The sequence below is a fragment of the Eulemur rufifrons genome, chromosome 1 (genome assembly GCF_041146395.1).
Source record: "Eulemur rufifrons isolate Redbay chromosome 1, OSU_ERuf_1, whole genome shotgun sequence".
NCBI lineage: Eukaryota > Metazoa > Chordata > Mammalia > Primates > Lemuridae > Eulemur > Eulemur rufifrons.
Genome location: NC_090983.1, coordinates 7,308,948 through 7,329,792, shown reverse-complemented (window position 1 = coordinate 7,329,792; position 20,845 = coordinate 7,308,948). Strand labels below are relative to the sequence as shown.

Genomic DNA, 20,845 nt, shown 5'->3' with positions numbered 1-20,845 from the left:
GTTTTTTTTTTCCTTGTGATTCCTTTCTCTGGCTTTGGTATCAGGGAAATACTGTCCCCACAGAATGAGTTTCCCCTGTTTTCTGGAAGAGTTTTAAGGGATTGGTATTATTTTTTCTTTCAATGATTGGTAGAATTCACCAGTTAAGCCATTTTGACCTGAGCTTTTCTTTATTGGAAGATTTTAGATTAGTAAATTCAATTTCTGTACCTATTATATGTCTATTCAAACTCTCCATTTCTTCTTGAATCAGTTTTAATAATTTGTGTCTTTCTAGGAATTTGTCCATTTCACCTTAGTTGTTGAATTGGCATAAAGTTGTTCATTGTATTTCCTTATAATCCTTTTAATTTCTGTATGGTTTGTGAAGATGTCCCATCTTTCATTCCTGTTCTATGGTTTCCCTATGGAGGTAGAATGGACCCCCTCCTAGTTAACAGGTAGGATGTCTATGCTGAAAGCACTCCACATGCCAGGAGAGAAAATGTATTACTCAAGAGATTTCTGGGGATGGTAGGATCAGAACAAGTAGGTCTGGCCTGGCTTGAGTGAAACAGAGGAAGTGGGTGTGGGTTATGCCTTTATAATGGCTAGGGCACTAGGGAGAAGTTCCCATGTGCAGGCTGGGGATTTGCAAAATTTGAATTTCCTGCTGGAGCCAAGGTGGGGGCACATGTAGACTTCTTATCAGCCTATCCAGACGTGGGTTCAAAGGGGAAAGGGGGGATGAGGCTTGAAATAAGTCAACAGTCAAACATAAAAATACTAAAAAATGGAGTGATACTCTTTATTACAATTCCTGATTTTGGAATTAAAAGAGAATTTCTTCATCTTTCTTTTTTTTTAGATTGGATAATCTTAATTGATCTATCTTCAAGTGTATTGATTATTTCTTCTGCTAGATAAATTTTGCTGTTGAGCCTCTCTATTGAATTTTTCATTTCAGTTATTGTATCTTTCAACTTGGAATTTCCATTTGGGTTTTTTCTTTAAATTTCTTTCTATTGATATTCTATATTTGATGAGCCATTGTCATTATACTTTATTTTAAAAATGGTTTCTTACAGTTCGTTGAACATATTTATAATAGCTACTTTGAAGTCTTTGTCAGCTGAGTTCAAAATCTAGGCTCCCCCAGAGAGTTTTTTTTTTTTTTTTTTTTTTTTTTTGAGACAGAGTCTCACTCTGTTGCCCAGGCTAGAGTGAGTGCCGTGGCGTCAGCCTAGCTCACAGCAACCTCAAACTCCCGAGCTCAAGCGATCCTCCTGTCTCAGCCTCCCGAGTAGCTGGGACTACAGGCATGCGCCACCATGCCCGGCTAATTTTTTCTATATATATTTTTAGCTGTCCATATAATTTCTTTCTATTTTTAGTAGAGGTGGGGTCTCGCTCTTGCTCAGGCTGGTCTCGAACTCCTGAGCTCAAACGATCCGCCCACCTCGGCCTCCCAGAGTGCTAGGATTACAGGCGTGAGCCACCGCGCCCGGCCCCCCAGAGAGTTTTTATTGAATTCCCCCATGTATGGGTCATACTTTTCTGTTTCTTTGTATATCTTATGAAAACTGGACATTTTTGATAATATAGTCTGTATTCTGATTCCCTTCTCTCCAGGGTTGGAGGTAGTTGCTCTTTTTGTTAGTGACTTGGCTGGACTAAATAAATTGTTTATTTTTCTCCAAATAAATTTAGCTCCCTCTGGCAGTGGAGCTGCCAGTCTTCACAGCTTGTCTTGCCCTCATAGGACTTTCGTACAAAGGAATCGGGAGTGGGTGTGGGATGATAGGATGCCCAAGCTAAAACACCATAGTTTTCCACTGTTCTTATCAAGGTTCAATAGATTTTCTTAAACCAGCACTTCTCAATGTGTTGTAATGTTTTTGGTCAATATCCAGATCTTTAAATGAAGTTTTGTCCAGTTTTATTATTGTTTTTGTTTTGGGAGATAATATTTGTCAAACTCCTGATTCATCTGTTCTGGACATCCTTTCCCCTCCCCTCTTCCCTCTTTCTCTCTGTGTCTCTCTGTTTCTTTGTCTCTTATTTTTGAACACTTAAATTTTATTCAAACTAAAATTTATTTCAGAATATGCTATGAAGTAGGGATCTATTGGCTAGTTTAAAAAATTGTGTTAGTGTCTTAGCACTACTTGTTGACCAATCCGTGTGTTTCTTACTGCTTGCTAATATAAATTGTTTATTTTTCTAATTTCAGTGAGACTTATTTTAATCCCATCCTCTTATTTTTCTTTATCCCATCAATTATGCCCCATTTCGCTTGTATTTTCCACCTCTTGCTTTCCATGGCTGCTTCTTAGCTTCTCAATAGGCTCAACCTTTTCTCCCTTTAAACATGTCTTTTGACTTTACCTTCTTGAGTTTACTTTGCTATTTGGGTTCATAAATTCCATCTACTTTTGCCACTCATAACTGCTGAGGCTAGGCTAAGACAAGTGAGATGCCAAAGGCACAAACATTCTAGGAGGCTTTCACTCTTGGGTCCTGCCAATGTGGGACTGACACTTGGAGGACTTTGCTTTTTCAAATTTGCACCCTACGTGCCTAACTTGCCCCATCACAGCCCTGGCCTTGCTACTCATACTTCTTACTAGCATGTACTTGTTGTGACCTGACTTCTGTCCCAAATAGACTTCATTTATTTAAACTTTTGAGCACCTGCTACATGCTCTGCATTGTGCCAGGTTGGGGGAATATAAAGGATCTCATGATACCACTTCTCTCCCTCAGATGCTTCCTTCAGATTTGCACTTTCTCAAGGCTAGTGCCTTTCCCCATTCCTCCTCATTCCAGCCTTTTTGTATCATGTGATGCTCTTGACTGTTGCTGCCTGTTCATCCTAACCCCAGCCCAACACTGTGGAATGTGTAGCTATTTTCATGGTAGGACATCCTCTCTAGGGACCAGTGGGCAGTTGGGCAGTATTATCAGTGGCCTTATTCTGGAAGTTGTTACGGATTGGAAGTTCACTTGTGCTTTCAGTATGGCAGTGGCGGAAGTGCTCAGGACTTCTCTAGGGTTAATGGGCCTTCACAGCCATGTCACAGGGAAGGGAAGATTGCTCGTTCATTCCTCATCCTAGGCCTTCCTCTGTATCAGCGTACCCTTTCTTGCCAATCTCATTTGTTCGTCAGCACTCTTGAGTTGTCATCTTTATGCAAATAGCTGGCTAATTTCTCTAAGTTATGCTCCAGTTTTCAAGTATTTGGTGAATTGCTTCATGTGGAGCTGTATGATACTCCAAGTAGAATTCATCTTCTTCTCTAATGTAGTGACTTTAGCATCTCCCAGTTTCCTAGCTAGAAATCTCACACAATTGTCACCTCCTTGCCCACCTTCAGGTCTTCCTGGTTGCCACGTGGTACCAGCTTGTCCTATGTAATACCATGACAAGGGCCTCTTATTTTCAGTGTCTGCTTGTACAACGTGAGTTTGGACCTTCCTTCCTTGCACCGTCTGTCCTGGTTCTCTCCTAAGGTACAGCTGCCACTAGTCTCGCTCAACTCCAGACAACTCTCAATCCTGTGCCAGGTTAACTTTTCCTGAAACACAACTCTGATGTGTTTGTTGTTCCTTTCTTCTTCTTATTCATGCTTCAGAAACTCCCTAGTGCCTTTGAAAAACTGGGCTGATTTTCTAGACCTTCCGACTTGTTTTAATTTCCTTGCCACTGCCTCCCTTCATATAGGCTGGACTCTATCCAAATGGTGGAAGAACTTGCCTGTGTTTTTCTGTTTGCGTCTCTGTTTTTGCCTCCTTTGCCAACAGTGTGCTTTCCTCACATTCTTAATTCTTCTTTAAAATCTTTCCTAAACTTCTCTCAGATTTCCTGACCTGGAAATACTCTTTTTCTCCCATTATATGTATTATGCATTTATCTATACTTTAAAAACTATGGTGCTTATCACTTCCCAACTTGTAATAGTTGTTATTTTAATATGATTTTAAAAATCTAATTAACCTTTGTATCCCTCATTGTGCCTAGCATAGTGTCTTGCAGAGGTACTTGTTCAATTAATGAGTGGATAAATGCGTTTCTGGGTTAAACCCTCAGACTGTCTGGACTCCTCTGTGTGCCTTTCCCATTCCCTTGCTGTTTATGCAGGGCCATCTCTTTGTCTTCCTTCTTGCCATTGGATTAGCTTTATCTGTGAATTTCTTCTTATATCACTACATGGCCTGTTACCCTTTGTCTCTGTTGCTTATTTTCTCTCCTAAGTTAGTATTAATTTCAATTTAAAGAAAAATTACATCATTTCGGTGAAAGATGTGTGTGGGAAATTTAGAGGAAATGGAAGCTAGTGTTCACAATGACATCTTGATCCATTTTGTGGGAAAGCAGGCTGCCCACCAGGAGTTTGGAAATTTGCAAGTATAAACTTGGCTTCTGGGCTGGTAGCCAGCAGAGACTAGAAAGGAGTTCTGATGACACGTTCAATATCCAGGTGGAAGGCCAAGGGCCATCTGCAGGGCCCCTCCTTCTAGTCTTCTGATCCAGGCAGCTGCTCTTGTCTTCTTTAGACACAGCTGCCTGAGCTTCTGATCAGACAACTGGGTTGAGGTGATAGCAGGTAAGAGTAGGGGAAGAGACGTCTAATTACAATATTGCCGTATTTCGAAAATGTGTGAACTCTCTGGAGTTTGCTATGTCGTTGTGGGCATCAAGTTGTAGCAATGAATTAAATTTTGTTGATGAATTCTAAGGAATTGACTTGGTTTCATAGAGGTACATCATTTGTCTAAGGTTAAAGTTAGTAAATGTCATATCTCAGGCCCTAATTTAGTGTTTATTCCATTGCAGATTTTAGATTCTGGATCTTTATACTATTTTTCAAAAGCACATTTCTTCTTACTTTTGTGCATTTTACAAACTGAATAGAACTGCAGAATTCCTTATTTTCTGCCTCATTGTCCCATTTGTGCAGATGTTTAGTTGAAGTGGCCCAAAGAACAGTCTAGTGGTACCTGTGAGGGTGAAGGCCTTGAAAAGAAACTCGAGACAGATGGTGTGCTTGACTAACTGCCCAAGAGAATGTGACACCAGAACCCAGGAGGGGTACCATGTTGCCTTTGCCACTCAAGTATATCCAAGTGGTAAATTTCTGAAAGGACAGAGGAGGCTATGGGTTAACTGCTCCCCGAATTACCAATTTCTCTTTGGTTTCAGCTGCTCAAGGCAGGCAGAACTCTGAGCTGAGCAGTGGAGCTTCCCTGGATCTGGAGAGAAGAGGCGACTTTGGAACCAATAATGAGCCATTCTGACTACAGGCCGAACCTCCGGCCCCTGGGGCCCCCCAGAGGTAGCAAAAGGAAAATGGAGTCTGCCCTGCAACTGGAGAACTGAAATACAAGTGGAATGGGTCTGGAGGTTGAGGGTGGCTTTTAGGACTGAGGGGAACTATAATTCTTTTGGTGACCTGTTAAATATTCTCCTGTGTTATTTATTCTAGAATTAGGTGTGGTGTCTTATTGTCTTAATTTATTTTTATTAAATATATTAAGTACAGCAGTTAATTTTTTCCAAAAAAGTGACAATCTTTTAGTAATTCCTATTTTTAAGAAGTTTATTTCTATAAACAGCAAAGCATACTGAACCCATTATTTAGATTATGTTCCATGCATGTTGTGGTGCTGATTTAAAACTCAAGTCTCATCTGTGTACATTTTATTCATGTTTCCTCACCCATTCTTTCCTTTTTGTGATTGTTTGAAATCATCATCAGGGAATTTCATCCTCTTGTTGGTTTTTCTAAATAATAATAAGAAAAGGTATAATATCTCCAGTTTTAAAAACACAGAAATGTTTGAGGAAAGAGTTGATTGCTGCCTCATGTTTCTAGGTGTGTCTTCTGCAGCTGGCCCACATGGCGTTGGTGCTTTGCCAGGTGATAAAAAGTCAAAGAACAAGTCCACTCGAGGGAAGAAAAAGAGCATATTTGAAGCCTACATGTCCAAGGAGGATGTTTCAGAAGGCTTGAAGAAAGGAACACTTATCCAGGTGATTAAAATCTACTGAAAGGTTATTCCCTGAATATGTGGAATCTAAAGCAATCTATTATTCATTAAATGATTTCCTGTTCTGTGCTGTGTCTTAAGAGAGTTGAGGACATAACAGGGCAGGCCTGTTATGATGGCATAACAGAGAAGAGGACACCACAGGTGCTTCTTAGACCTGTAGCACATTTAGAGGTGATAAGCACCACAAGACAGGGCCAGGCAAAGTGCTCTGAGAATTGCGAGGAGGAGCCATTATTTCCAGTTAGGGTTGCCTAGAGATGCTTTCCTGGAAGGGACATATTTGAGCCAGGCCATGGATTGGTGCAGTTTGAATAAGTGAAGATAAGAGAGAGAACTTTACAAGTGGAGGGAGCAGTGTGAGCTATTTCGAAGAGGGAAATAGGGTTTGGATATGTGACATACTGAACAGTTTGGAGAGCGTGAATGCTGAATGACTGAGAAAAATGGATAAGTTTGGAAAGGAAACCGTAAATAGCAGCAGACAATATTTGTTGAGTGCTTTATAGTTTACAAACTATATTCTTAAGCTAGTTCAGTGGTTTGGCTGAGCACATGTTTGTTGAGCATCCACGGGGAGCCAAGAGCAATTATGGTTGGGAGCATGCTGCATGGGTGCTGTCAGGATGAAGGTAGATGAGCCTGCCTTTCTGTACTTTGACCTTGCAGCCCAGTGGGAGGAGGTGTTCACGTGAACAGGTGATTTGGGGATAAAATGGCAAGAGCTCAGATAAAAGGGTGACCAGAGCGTATGGGAGAATACTGGGGGAAAACTGGGAAACTGTGTACTCCAAGGTTCTGGAGAGGCTTCCTATAGGAGGTGATACCTGTGATGGGTATTGAAGGGTGACTAATTTGGGCCTATTAGATGAGTGATATGTGTGTGGGAAGGAGGCACGGAGAGGCAGTGGCATTTATGGAAACATGAACTTATAAAACAACATGGAGTAAGGCAGCTGAGGTTTCCTGGGGCATGAAATATAAGGCAGGCAGTAGGTAACGAGGCTGGAGAGAGAGGCCACATAGTCTTTGAATTAAATCTCTTCATAATTCTTGGATTAATGTAGAAATATTGCCATGTACTATCTGGATCACTGAAAATGTTGACTGTGTTCTGTGTTCTCTCATTCTGACAGCCCAGCTTTTATATTTGTGTTTTTGACTGAAGATCCAACCAATTAACAGATATTGTCATCTTCTCTTCCTTTTTATCACCTTTCTATATTTACCTGTGGTCAAGTGCCCATGTGATTGATGAGACTCTTCAATAGGAAGTGGTTTTTAACAAATGAGTTGATCTTTCTGATTCTAGGAGTACTATTGGCTTTTTTTTTTTTTTTTTAAAAGCTTTTCCTAGGTTTCTTTGACAAGGCTTCTCTTAAGGCCGGGCGTGGTGGCTCACGCCTGTAATCCTAGCACTCTGGGAGGCCGAGGTGGGCGGATCGTTTGAGCTCAGGAGTTCGAGACCAGCCTGAGCAAGAGCGAGACCCCATCTCTACTAAAAATAGAAAGAAATTATATGGACAGCTAAAAATATATATTGAAAAAATTAGCCGGGCATGGTGGTGCATGCCTGTAGTCCCAGCTACTCGGGAGGCTGAGACAGGAGGATTGCTTGAGCTCAGGAGTTTGAGGTTGCTGTGAGCTAGGCTGACGCCACGGCACTCACTCTAGCCTGGGCAACAGAGTGAGACTCTGTCTAAAAAAAAAAAAAAAAAAAAAAAAGGCTTCTCTTACGAGAGTTGAAGCTGCATTTGGGCATTTGTCCATTGATCAATCCATTCATTTGCTCTTCATCATTCACCTCATATACTTAACTCCATTTTATCTGTATGTTTCTTGGCCCTCCCCTTGTTGCATGTGTACAAGGACCTGTTGTGTCTTCCCATTTTCATTTCCTGCCACTCTCCTCTAGGGATGCTCTCCTCCATTCACCCTGAGCTTTAAGACTTTTCTTGTAAAAACTGTGCTCCTTGATTCCTCTGTGACTTTTACATGTTGTTCCTGGAGCTTGGAATGCTTTCTCCCACTCTCTTGATGCAATCATGCTTGCCCTTTAAATCCCTTCCTAAATGTTACCCCCTTTGAGAAGCTTCACTTTTAATTCTCCAAGCAGAGTTGGCTGCTACTGCTTTCCTGAAGTTGACTTTTTGGTTTACCCTTTACTCTAAACCTATTACCATTTCTTGGCTTTTATGTTTCCCCAAATAGACTGTTCACTTCCTTGATGGCAGGGTCATGTCTTATTCCATAAGTTAGCCCAGTGCCTGGCATTTGATTGATGCTTAATACATTTATATTGAATAAATATTTATTTACTGATTGAATAAAGGATCAAGATACTATCTTTTGAAAAAGAGTGAGGGGAACCTCAGTTGTTATAACTTAAAAGAAAAATAGCTTAGAATTTTGGTTATAGAATTATACCTTATAGAGAGATAAGGTATGGGCAATATTCTATAATGGTATTAGTTTCTGCTCCCTTTTAATTTTTGGTTTTGAAACCACTCTTTGCTGACATTAAAACAAAAATCTGATCAATATAACAATTCTCATTCCCAGGAGTTTGTAAGTGATTCCTCCTGGCCTGTGACATCATGAGACTCTGCAGCCAGAGCCTCCCCCAATACATGAGAACAGTTGTTCTTTGCAGATGGGGAAAGGAATGGGTTCCAGATATGAGGTCACCATGTGAAATATACAACACTGTAAATAAGATTTTCATAGACAGAGCAACAGAGTCCATCTGCTTTCTGATATAAACTTTCTGTGTGTAGGCCTTACAGGGTAAGGTAAAAAGCTAGACGAGAAAGGATATTTTAATGCTGATGTAGAAAATTAAGCTTATAAGATATGCTTAGAAACATTTGTTAACTTTTGTATTTAAACTTAAGTCTATTTTAACCTTTTTCTTCTCAATACCCAGAGGACAAACTTTTATTGAGAGATATTAAGGAGATTTAAAAAAAGTAGGAGTAGAGTAATATTTTCATTTTATTTTCAATACCCTGGCTATAATTTGACATTTCATTGTTGTTTTGTCCTACATGGGGAAGAGGAGACCCCAGTGACCAAAGAAATCTCTTTTCAGTGTTTGAAAAACTGATCAGCAAAAACACATGATCATATACATGCAGTTTTTAAGTTTTTTTTTTTTCAGTAAACAAGTTTTCACATTGAGGAGTATATGTCATTTCTCTCTGTATAGGTACTATATTGGGAGGCTATTATGGGAGATGTTGGGGGAGATGAGAGTATGGGATAAACATGCCCAGATGGCACTTCAGTTTGGGGTGACGATCAAGGTGACATGGGTATGAAGATGGTAGAATCAGCTGTTTTGGATCCTAGATGATGCTTTTGCTACAGGAAGTTCAGTCTGAGCCCCCAGAGCTGCCTGAAGCCTGATGTCTTAGTTCTTCCTAGAATACAATATTGGTGTGAAGTTATTATTGGCCCTCTAGAAACTCCCAGTCCAGGAAGACAGAGGATGGGATAGGCTAGTTTCTAGTACCTTTATGATTTGTTAAGAGTGAAAACAGCTGGAGAATATTTGGGGGCACATTAAAGATAAGAAGAGTAGAGGTGACATTACAGTGGAATGCCCTGTCACTTAGAAGGGAGAGATGATATTCTCAACATTAATACCAGAGATGATGGGAGAACTTCAGCTCTGTAGACATTAATTAATTAATTAATTAGCTCAACAAATATTTCTTGACTGCCAAGTGAGTGTGAGGTCACTGGGGAGGTGACTTGCCTATCTTGGTCACTGGTCTATGCTGGGTATTCAGTAGGCAGTCAACAACCAAAGAAATAGAGAAGAAATTACAGACTGTGAACATTGCTAATAGGGAATAAAAAAGATGAGAGAAAATAATTAGGGAGAGCCACTTTACATAGGCTGGTTAGGGAAGGTCTCTGTGAGCAGGCGATCCCTGAGTTGAGATCTGAAGGATGAGAATGACTCAGCCATTTGAAGAATTAGGAAAAGAATATAGTCAGCTTAGCTCATGGAAGAACAGCAAGCAGAAGGCTTGGTGTTTCTGAGGAACAAGAAGGAAGCCTGTGGGAACATTGTGAGCAAAGGGAGTTTTGGGAATAAGTTGGAGAGTCAGGCAGCAGCCAAGTCATGTAGGGTCTCCAGGCTGTGTTGGAGAGTTGGATTTTATTCAAAGAACTGTGGGAAGTCACTGAAGACTATTAGGCAGGGGAAGAAAATGATCTGTTTCAAGCTTTCAAAAACATCTTTCTGGCTATTGTGACGTGAAGACTAGAGTGGGAGCTGAGAGGCCACTTAGGAAGCTATCGAAGTAAACCAGGCTAGCAAATAGAGAGATGTGAACAAGGTGGTGGCAGTGCAGATGGAGAGAAGTGGGTGGATGTGGAGCTAGAACTGACACGCCATGCCGAAGGATTAGATGTGGAAGGTGAGGCCAAGGGGAGAATCCCTGATGACCTTTTAGTTTTTGAGTTGAGTGACTGGCTAGCTGATGTTGCCATTAACCAAGATAGAGAGGGTCGATGCATGGAACGTGGTGCCCCTGAGTTTTCGGGGCACGTGGCGGGGCAGATGGCATACGTGAGTGAAGACCCTGTGGTGACTGTGGCAAACAGGCAGTTTGCAGTAGTTAAGGACGCAGACTCAAGCCAGACTGCCTGGGCTTGAATGTAATGTGAACATAGACAATTTACCTAACCTCTCAGTGTCTCAGTTTCTTCATCTGTAAAAAAAGATGGTAATAGTATCTACCTCATAGGGTTGTCGTCAGTGTTAAATTAGTTGATCGATATAAATCTCTTAAAACAGTGTAGGGGACCGGGTGCAGTGGCTCACATCTGTAATCTTAGCACTCTGGGAGGCCGAGGCGGGAGGATCCCTTGAGGTCAGGAGTTCAAGATCAGCCTGAGCAAGAGTGAGACCCTGAAACTACTAAAAATAGAAAGAAATTAGCCGGACAACTAAAAATATATAGAAAAAATTAGCCGGGCATGGTGGCGCATGCCTGTAGTCCCAGCTACTCGGGAGGCTTAGGCAGAAGGATCGCTTGAGCCCAGGACTTTGAGGTTGCTGTGAGCTAGGCTGATGCCACGGCACTCTAGCCCAGGCAACAGAGTGAGACTCTGTCTCAAAAAACAAACAAACAAACAAACAAACAAAAACAGTGTATGGCATGTAGTGTACCTGTATAAGTTGTACTGAGATTGTTTTATTACTGTAAGAGGAGCAGCTGTTATTCAGTTCAGGTGATTGCTGCCATGTAGCGCTAGCTGTCCACAGCTGTTAGAGCTTATGATTTTTTTAAGAAAATCTGGAAATACACATTTTTTATGTGTGAAATTCCTCAGTTTTGAGCATTCTCAAACATCCTGTAAGGATAAAATTTGTTTGTGGTTGCTGAGTTAGACTAATTAGCCCAATTGTGTGGTATTTTTCTGCAGTACCATCCAGTCCCTTGGGTATAGGAAGGGAGAAGGCAGTTAGTTGGGGTCAGTTGAGAGGGGAGTTTTGCTCATTGAATAGGAGAGGAAGAAGGGACTCAAGGCTCAGGGTTTGCAAGGGTAAGAGATAAAACATGTACTCCATGAATATGTACAATTATTATGTATCAATAAAAAAAGAGATAATGACAGGCCATGCAATTATGTGGCCAAGGGAGGGAGTAAACATAGCAGGAGGACAATGAATAGTAAAAATGTGGTTAGGACTGTGGGCTGGAGGTCTTAGTGAAATTGAAACATTGTTGAAATGGAGTTTCTGCTGTAAGTGACCTGGAAGGACTGAAGATTGTCAGCAGAAAGTGTGATATTTGATTTTTTGTTTCTGGAGGTAGTGTCATTAGTAGCAAGGATGGGATCCAGGCTGTGAACATGGAAGAGAATGGCTGGAGTAGGGGGAGCAAAAGGTATTTAGAGTTACAGGCTGGGGTTGCCTGGTCATTGACATGGATGTGAAGTTCCAAAAATATCTATGGGAATGAGGATGGAGGGGAAGGCAGTGAGCTACAAGTCAAAACGTTAGTGGACTAGAGCTGTGACTGAAAGGTTTGAAGATGACAGCACCAAGGAGGTATAGCTGGAACTAATGATACAAATTTCAAAGGATCTGAGGTTTTTGAAAGATAATGGAGGAAAAAACTAATTTTAAACCCATGAATAGGAAAGCAAGGAGAAGACATTCTTTCTCCAGTCCCTGAGATACCTAGACCTCAAGGGAAGTGATAATATCGGGGGACAGCCAGGTTTCAGCTAAGGCAAGGAATCACAGGAGCATTCACAGAAGCAACAGAGGCTGTAAGATCCTCACTGATCAAGTTCCAGGCCTAGGAGAGGGATGTATGAAAAAGATGAGAGATGGAGGATGATTGAGTTAGGTTAGGAGATGGTTACAGAAATACAGAAATGAAAATCTTGGATCTCTATAGTTGAATAAGACAAAATATCTGTGGACATTCTCTTAATTAAAAGACCATTTTCTTTTTTTTAAGACAGGGTCTTAACTGTTGCCTGGGCTAGAGTGTAGTGGAGTCATCATAGCTCACTGTAAACTCCTGGGCTCAAGCAATCCTCCTACCTTAGTCTCCTGAGTAGCTGGGACTACTGGTGTGTGCTACCACATCTGGCTAATTTTTCTGGTTTTTTTTTTTTGTAGAGATGGGTCTTGTACTTGCTCAGGATGAAAAGACCATTTTTTGACAGTCTTTACTGCCAGCTTCTGTTAGGCTATAGGAACAACTCTGGTCTGCTATGAAACTCTGTGAGAGTTTCTTCTTCTTAGTATGATCTGCACTCTCTCAAGGTGCTTATTTCTGAGGTCCAGTTCTTAAGAGTTATGTTCCAGTCAAATTTACAAATGCTGTTCTGGAACAAGGCTTTTGCCCTTCCCTGTGTGCTTATATATATCAGGAAGTTTGGGATGGAGAATCAAGGATTAAATCTTTAAGTCCTTTTAATATATTTTCTTTTAAATAGAGCCCAGATGCAGCCCTGAACAACCTGTCTCTTTGCCCTGAGCCCAGCCTTGGGCTCTCTAAGTGCTCTGTAAGTAAAGGAACTTTCAAAGCAGGAGGCATTCTCATCTCTGTACTTCTTCATGTGTTAACCATTCACTGAGCTAGAAGGGATGATAGAAGAATAGGAATTGAAAACAAAACTTAGGCCAGAAAAAGTGCCTGGAACCAGAAAGTGAAATTGTTAAAAATTTAATTTCAATGAATTTACTTTCATTTGTTTGGAGTCTCTTCTCCTCACTAGAGTGTAAGCTTTATGGAGGTAGAGTCTTATCTGTGATTATTCTCCATTGTACCTCCCTCACTTAACATCCATTGTGCCTATCATGCTAGTCATTAGGAAGTATTTCTTTGAGTGAGTGATAAATATTTAGGAAAAATACAAGTTTTTTTCTTCCCTCCCCCAACTGGAAATAGCTATCCTAGAAGTGAATTGGCTGTGACACTCTTAAGGGACTGGCCTTGGAGAGCTTTGCCAGCCTTATCTCTCCACACCTCCCCTCTTGTACCCCAAGCAGAGTTATAGCATGATGGGGAAGAATGAGTGTTTGTCCTCTTAGCCACTTTTGCAAACAGTGTCCTTTACTATACTTCCCTTTGGATTTATCTGAAATTTTGCTCTTCTATCAAGGACTAGGTCAGATACCATCTCTGGAGCCTTTCCTGGTGCCCCAGCTAAAGTAAGCTGTACCTTCCCTTATGGCATTCTTAATGTTTTCCTTTAAAACAAGGACTGAGCTCCGTTATCATTCTCTGCCTCCACATTGCCTATCTCAAGGTCTTGAACATAGTACTCCATAAGAAATTTTTCAATTAAGGACTGAATGATCATTTATAGTAGTTTATTTGGGTGTTCATGATATTGTGTACTGTGGCATGAACATTTGTAATTTAAACATGGTGCGCTGCTGAAAGAAAAATTATTTTCTGCTTCATTTTATGTCCTCACCTATTCTTTTAATTAGGTATTTTTGAATCTTTCAACATTTTAGGGGAAATGTTACTTAAAACACTTTCTCAAGATATCTTGGCTGTTGGAAAAATAACAGCTTCCATCCATGTGTTCCAGTGGCCTGTGACTGCAGCTGGAACTTGGGAAGGGTTATAGCTTCCTGCAAGAGCCTAAAATACTGAACTCCTATTGAAGAGGCCCCCACCTGCACCACTGTGCATAAATAGAAGCAGACTCTGATTTGGTGCTGGAATAACATGAAGTTGAAGGCAGACTGGGTGGCCTGGCTGTTGGAGCCAGGATTCCCGTTTGCATTAAGGGCTGGTTATGGGCCGGGCGCGGTGGCTCACGCCTGTAATCCTAGCACTCTGGGAGGCCATGGTGGGTGGATCGTTTGAGCTCAGGAGTTCGAGACCAGCCTGAGCAAGAGCGAGACCCCACCTCTACTAAAAATAGAAAGAAATTATCTGGACAACTAAAATATATAGAAAAAATTAGCCGGGCATGGTGGCACATGCCTGTAGTCCCAGCTACTCGGGAGGCTAAGGCAGAAGGATCACTTGAGCCCAGGAGTTTGAGGTTGCTGTGAGCTAGGCTGACGCCATGGTACTCTAGCCTGGGCAACAGAATGAGACTCTGTCTCAGGAAAAAAAAAAAAAAAAAGGCTGGTTATGGACCATTTTGAATTATTGACTCATTCAGCTCTGCAGAGGGGCCAGAGTGAAAAATAAGGCATCCAGTCTCTTGAGGCTAGGTATCCAGGATGGAAATCAACCTGTATCACTTTGAAAATTGTCACAGAAACAAGTAATTGTGGAAAGATCTTGGAACTGGGAGAATAAAAAGGTCCATTATATAATGAGATGTTATCCCCAGATAACCTTGTTCTGAAAGGCAAGGTTTTGTGTCTTTTTTTTTTTTTTTTTTACCATGCCCAAGCAGATTTTATTGCTTGAATGTGAAGGTCATTCAACATAAATGTAGCTGTTCTATAATTCTTTTTTTTTTTTTTTTTTTTCTTGTTAGATACAATATGTCCTCATAATGTATACATTATTTCTTGTACAATGATATGAAATAATATGGAAAATATTCATGATAAATTATTAAGTGAACAGTGCAAGTTAAAAACAATAGTTTCATATTTTTTCCCCACCCCCCCTTTCCCGAGTCAGCACCTTCAAGTGTTACCACTCCCCAAACGGTGCGCAATGCACTCATTGTGTAGGCATACCCCCATCCCCTCCCCCACCCCCCACCTCAGTCTGATGTCCAATTGGTGTCGTTCCCAGATGTGTATTTAGGTGATGATCAGGGAAACCAATTTTCTGGTGAGTACATGTGATGCTTGTTTTTCCATTCTTGGGATACTTCACTTAATATAATGGGTTCCAACTCTCTCCAGGAGAACCATAGAGATGTCGTATATTCATCATTCCTTATAGCTGAGTAATATTCCATGGTATACATATACCACAGTTTACTAATCCAATCATGTATTGATGGGCATTTGGGTTGTTTCCACATCTTTGCTATTGTGAATTGTGCTGCTATAAACATTTGGGTACATGTGCCTTTGTTACAGAATGACCTTTTTTCCTTTGGGTATATGCCCAGTAATGGGATTGCTGGGTCAAATGGCAGGTCTACTTGAATCTGTTTAAGATACCTCCATAATGCTTTCCACAGGGGTTGCACTAGTTTGCAGTCCCACCAGCAGTGTATTAGTGTTCCTGTCTCTCCACACCCACGCCAACATGTGTTGTTTTGGGTTTTTTTGATAAAGGCCATTCTTACTGGGGTTAAGTGATATCTCATTGTGGTTTTGATTTGCATTTCCCTGATGATTAGAGATGCTGAACACTTTTTCATATGTTTGTTAGCCATTTTTATATCTTCTTTTGAAAAATTTCTATTCATGTCCTTTGCCCACTTTTTGATAGGGTTGCTTGATTTTTTCTTGCTGATTTTCCTGAGTTCTAAATAGATTCTTTTTATCAGTCCTTTATCTGATGTGTAGTATGCAAAAATTTTTTCCCATTCTGTAGGTGGTCTGTTTATTCTCTGGACTGTTTCTTTGGCTGTGCAGAAGCCTTTTAATTTAATCATGTCCCAGTCATTTATTTTTGTTGCTGCTGTGATTGCCTTGGGGGTCTTCTTCATAAATTCTTTGCCTAGGCCAATGTCTGTAAGAGTCTTTCCTACATTTTCTTCTAGAATTCTGATTGTATCACGCCTAAGGTTTAAGTCTGTTACCCACCGTGATTTGATTTTTGTGAGAGGTGAAAGCTGTGGGTCCTGTTTCAGTCTTCTACAAGTGGCTAACCAATTCTCCCAGCACCATTTGTTGAATAGGGATTCTTGTCCCCAGGGTATATTCTTTCCCGCTTTGTCAAAAATTAGGTGACTATATGAGGATGGTTCTATATTTGGATTTTCTGTTGTGTTCCACTGGCCTGTGTCCCTGCACTTGTGCCAATACCAGGCTGTTTTAAGAACCACGGCCTTGTAGTATAGTTTGAGGTCTGGCAAATTAATACCTCCCATTTTGTTTTTGTTGCTTAAAATTGCTTTTGCTATACGGGGTCTTCTTTGATTCCATACAAAGTGTATAATTATTTTCTCTATGTCTGTAAAGAATGATGTTGGTAATTTAATAGGGATTGCATTGAATCTGTAGATCACTTTGGGTAGTATAGACATTTTAACAATGTTGATTCTTCCGATCCACGAGCATGGTATATTTTTCCATCTATTTGCAAGTTCTGCTATTTCTTTTCTCAGTGTTTCATAGTTTTCCTTATAGAGGTCCTTTACCTCTTTAGTTAGATATATACCTAGATATTTTATTTTCTTTGTTGCTATTTTGAAGGGTATTGAGTCTTTAATTTGGTTTTCCGATTGACTGTTATTGGCATATATAAATGCCTCTGATTTGTGTATATTAATTTTGTAGCCTGAGACTTTGCTGTATTCGTTAATCAATTCCAGGAGTCTCTTGGTTGAATCCTGGGGGTTTTCCAGATATAACATCATATCATCAGCAAAAAGTGAGAGTTTGATCTCTTCCTTCCCTATTTGGACTCCCTTGATTCTGCTCTCTTGCCTGATAGCTCTCGCAAGGACTTCCAATACTATGTTGAAAAGTAATGGAGACAATGGGCAGCCCTGTCTGGTTCCATGAAAGGCAAGGTTTAAATTAATTTGAAGACTAGCATATAGGGCCATCTAAAATCCCCATAGTTGTACATGCCAGGCTTTGTTGTTTCGCACCTTTCCCTGTTCACAGCAAGGTGCCAGTCTAAGCTTTCAATTTTTGATGGACCTGTGTGTTACAGAAAGCAACATAAATTATGTTGCATGCATTTAATGAATAGTTCTCATACATCTAACTTGTTTTCTAGATTGAACTTTTAATTTAAAAACTTTCTATTGAGAGAATAACATGCACATGAAAAAGCATAAATATATGGCTAGTTAGATTTTCACAGATTTTTATTTTTTGTTTTAAAGGGTGCATTGAGAATTAATCCAAAGAAGTTTCATGAAGCCTTCATTCCTTCCCCGGTAAGTTCAATAACCAATAAACTTAATGTCACATTTAATTTTTTAGATGTGCTCTGAAACTGGAATATATGAAATCATATATTCTAACTAAAAAGCAGAGTTGTAAAACAGAGTTGAAGATGGACAAGGATCTGTTTCAAATTTAAATAAATAAAATTTGCTTTTGGTTCACAACTCCTTCTTCCAGTCTTAAAATCACATGCCAAATGAAGGGGATGGCATTTGTCACGAGGCTGCAGAGAGCAGCTGGATCCGGGAAGACTACCCACCAGTTCATGAAATTGGATGCCCTTGGTTTATAGCTTAAAAGGATTTATGTTTTTTTCCCCACTGATTTAAGTTAATCTTTCCTAAACAAATATGCTATCTACTTTCGATCTACTGCATCAGCTAATATGAACATTTGTCCAAAAATAACGAGTACCACTTATTTATTTTTTGGTCAGAGTTTCTCACTTTAATTTTGTGCAGGTGATAGGACTTGGTACAAGGTTCTTTACCATTGGGTCTTTAGACCTTTCTTCTGTTCATGACTCACTTTAAGAGGCTCAAGTTAAGGCAAGTTTACACAGACATATAGTAATAGTTAGCAGCAGGTCTCTGGAGAAGGTTTGAGTGTACAAAGCCGGGATAGCAATATTGTTAAATTCCTGACCTAACTTTTCTAGGATGCTATAAATAGAATAATTATAGAATCATAGATTTTTCACAGTGGAAGAGACCATAGGGATAAAGTGCTTACAGATGAGGAAATGGAGTGCATATATTTGAGTTAACATATTTCATTATGTTAAATGACAACAAGTTTAGTGAAGGTGTAAGTTCAGTCATGTACTTCGCAGGTGCTACTACTACTGGTTGTGTATCCCTTATTTGAAATGCTTGGGACCAGAAGTGTTTTGGATTTCAGACTTTTTTGAATTTTGGAATATTTGTATTATATACTTATACAGAAATCCAAAATGCTCCAATGACCATTTCCTTTGAGCATCATGTATGTGGTAAAAAAATTTCATATTTTGGGACATTTCAGATTTGGGATTTTCAGATTTGGGATGTTCAACCTGTATTATTATTATTGTTATTATTACAATAACCTTAAGACCTATTCTCAAGCTCAGTTTAGTCCTTTTTTCCCTTGCTTTCCAGAAGCCAAGGGTTCACATTTGCATCCAAGTTCAAGTCTTACTCATTGGATCAGATAAAAAGTATCACAGACATGTTACATTATTCTCTCTGAGTCGTATTCTCTTTCTGTGACAGAACATGGTATATATGTTGACCTTGGTTGCTGGGTTGTAGAGTTGAGGGTCAGCTTTGAGGTGGTAACTTGGCTGCAGGAGCAGTTCCCTCATACAGTGGAAGTGAAGTTTACATGGGTGTTAGATTCCAGAGTTTGCTCATAAGGTGAAAATCACATCCAGGAATCATAAAATTACCCATGAAATCTCTTAGAAAGTTGCCATGTTGGAGACAGATAAACCGTCTCTTAATAAGTCCTGCATAACCAACATTTTCTCCTCATTAGAAAGAATGACTGTTTCTTCACTGGCATTCAATTGAAGGATCTTGATTATATCAGGAGCCCCATGTGTGAAAATCATGGATTTTTAAGCATGAGAATCACATTCAATGCAGTAAGTTCATCCTGAGAACCACCTGGGAACTGAGCAGATTTCAGACCTCTCCTCTCCTGGGCACGCTGAAGTTTGCTCTCGTTGATTGGAATGATAAGGGAAACTACAGCATTTTGAAAATTTTACCACTTTGTCTCCTTCCTGAGTACATAGTATTGAATTTCTCTAAGTTAAATCTCTGTTAGGTCAGCTCCTAACAAGTGTGGGGCCTAGGACAAAAGTACAACAGGAGGCACATGCATACATACATTAAATCACATATTGGAAAGTTATAAATCAAACTAACAAACTATTAAATAAAATATATTCCATGACAAAGTCTATTCCTTGCCAAATATACCTCCATGTACCTGGGTTCAAATGGAGAATTCTCAGATTCCTTGCAGCTCCATACTGAAGTGTTGCTGCTTAGAGGGGGTCCACCTCTGGCCTGTCCCTCTTCTCTTCCCACTCCTGGCTCCCTGTCTGTCCCCTTTTGGCTCCTTTGCTTTCAGTGAGGACCCTTGCATGCACATACGTGGGCATCTTATCCCACATGTCTAAGCTGTATCCATATCCCTTAGAAATACCCGAACCTTTAGCCAACCGTTAAGTTGAGGGGGTGCCACCAGTGCTGGGGAAGATGCGTCTGTATGTCCTGGAAGTGGCTTGGGGCTGATTACTCCAGGGAAGCACATCCATTTGGCCCTGAAAAGTCCTTGTTTGATGGGAAGAGGCATGGCTAGAGCAGGGCCAGAGCGCAGAGGCCTTCTAAAGTGTGGAGCCTGGTTAGGTTCTTACAAGTTAAATTCATGTAATTTACATTTGCAAATGGTATATCTCTACAGTTTAACCTGACTTGGCATTTGCTATTTAGAAATTTTTAGACAGTTGTGATATTAGGATGAGCTTATTTCCATGCCTCTTTTATTCTTTTATCTGGCCCCTGATGGAGTAGTAATGTTGTCTAAGAGAGGGGAAAAAAACTAAGTAATTCACCTCTAGATAATTAAGAACAGATTGTAAAAGCTACAATCAAGGCCCAATTGCAAGTGATCATAGATACTCTAGTTTTGGACACTGGAACAGTCCTACATTCTTGTTTTGTGAATTTTTAGGTCCATTTCAGTTTTCAGAATCGTTATGGGAAGCAATCTAAGAGGGCGATAGTAGAGGCAATAAATTACATGCAGCTAAACCCCACAACCACCAGTGGTCTGGATTTCTGAGTGTACATAGTTCATGTCCATGTAAAATATGAACTTGTATGAACTAGAAAAATGCCTACAGAGGTACATGAGGAAGTAGGATGTCAGAACCAGGGCCTGAATGTTACCTGTTTAAGCTGCAAGAATAGACAGGAATTGATAAACGATGTGGCTTCTGGTCTGACAATAGGAAATAGAAAGGTTTCCTTATTTGTAAAATGAGAGGATATATTAGATATTGTCTAGATTTCTTCACAACTTCAAAATTCTAAGTTTTTAGAGAGACAAAAATAGAGATTTGATTAAATTATTTAAATTTACTCTTATTCTAAAAATATTATCATTGTGAATTTATACAATGTCATTTTGCTATGCCAAAATATCTACCTAAGGCTAAGAACAGTGAATTGATCATCAGGTTTGAAATAATACTTTGTTTTGGGGGAACTTGACTTAGGTTCA

The 20,845-nt window shown here is 40.0% G+C and overlaps 1 protein-coding gene across 1 annotated transcript in view; it reads left to right on the top strand.

Moving 5' to 3' along the window:
* DIS3L2 (DIS3 like 3'-5' exoribonuclease 2) overlaps nt 1–20,845 on the top strand; it is a 307,218-nt gene that overhangs the window by 26,380 nt on the left and 259,993 nt on the right. Inside the window, exons 2-4 of the mRNA XM_069470450.1 lie at nt 5,183–5,315; nt 5,856–6,013; nt 17,506–17,559. Coding sequence (XP_069326551.1) covers nt 5,264–5,315; nt 5,856–6,013; nt 17,506–17,559 — 264 coding nt within the window. The 5' untranslated portion in view covers nt 5,183–5,263. The remainder of the gene's footprint in view (nt 1–5,182; nt 5,316–5,855; nt 6,014–17,505; nt 17,560–20,845) is intronic.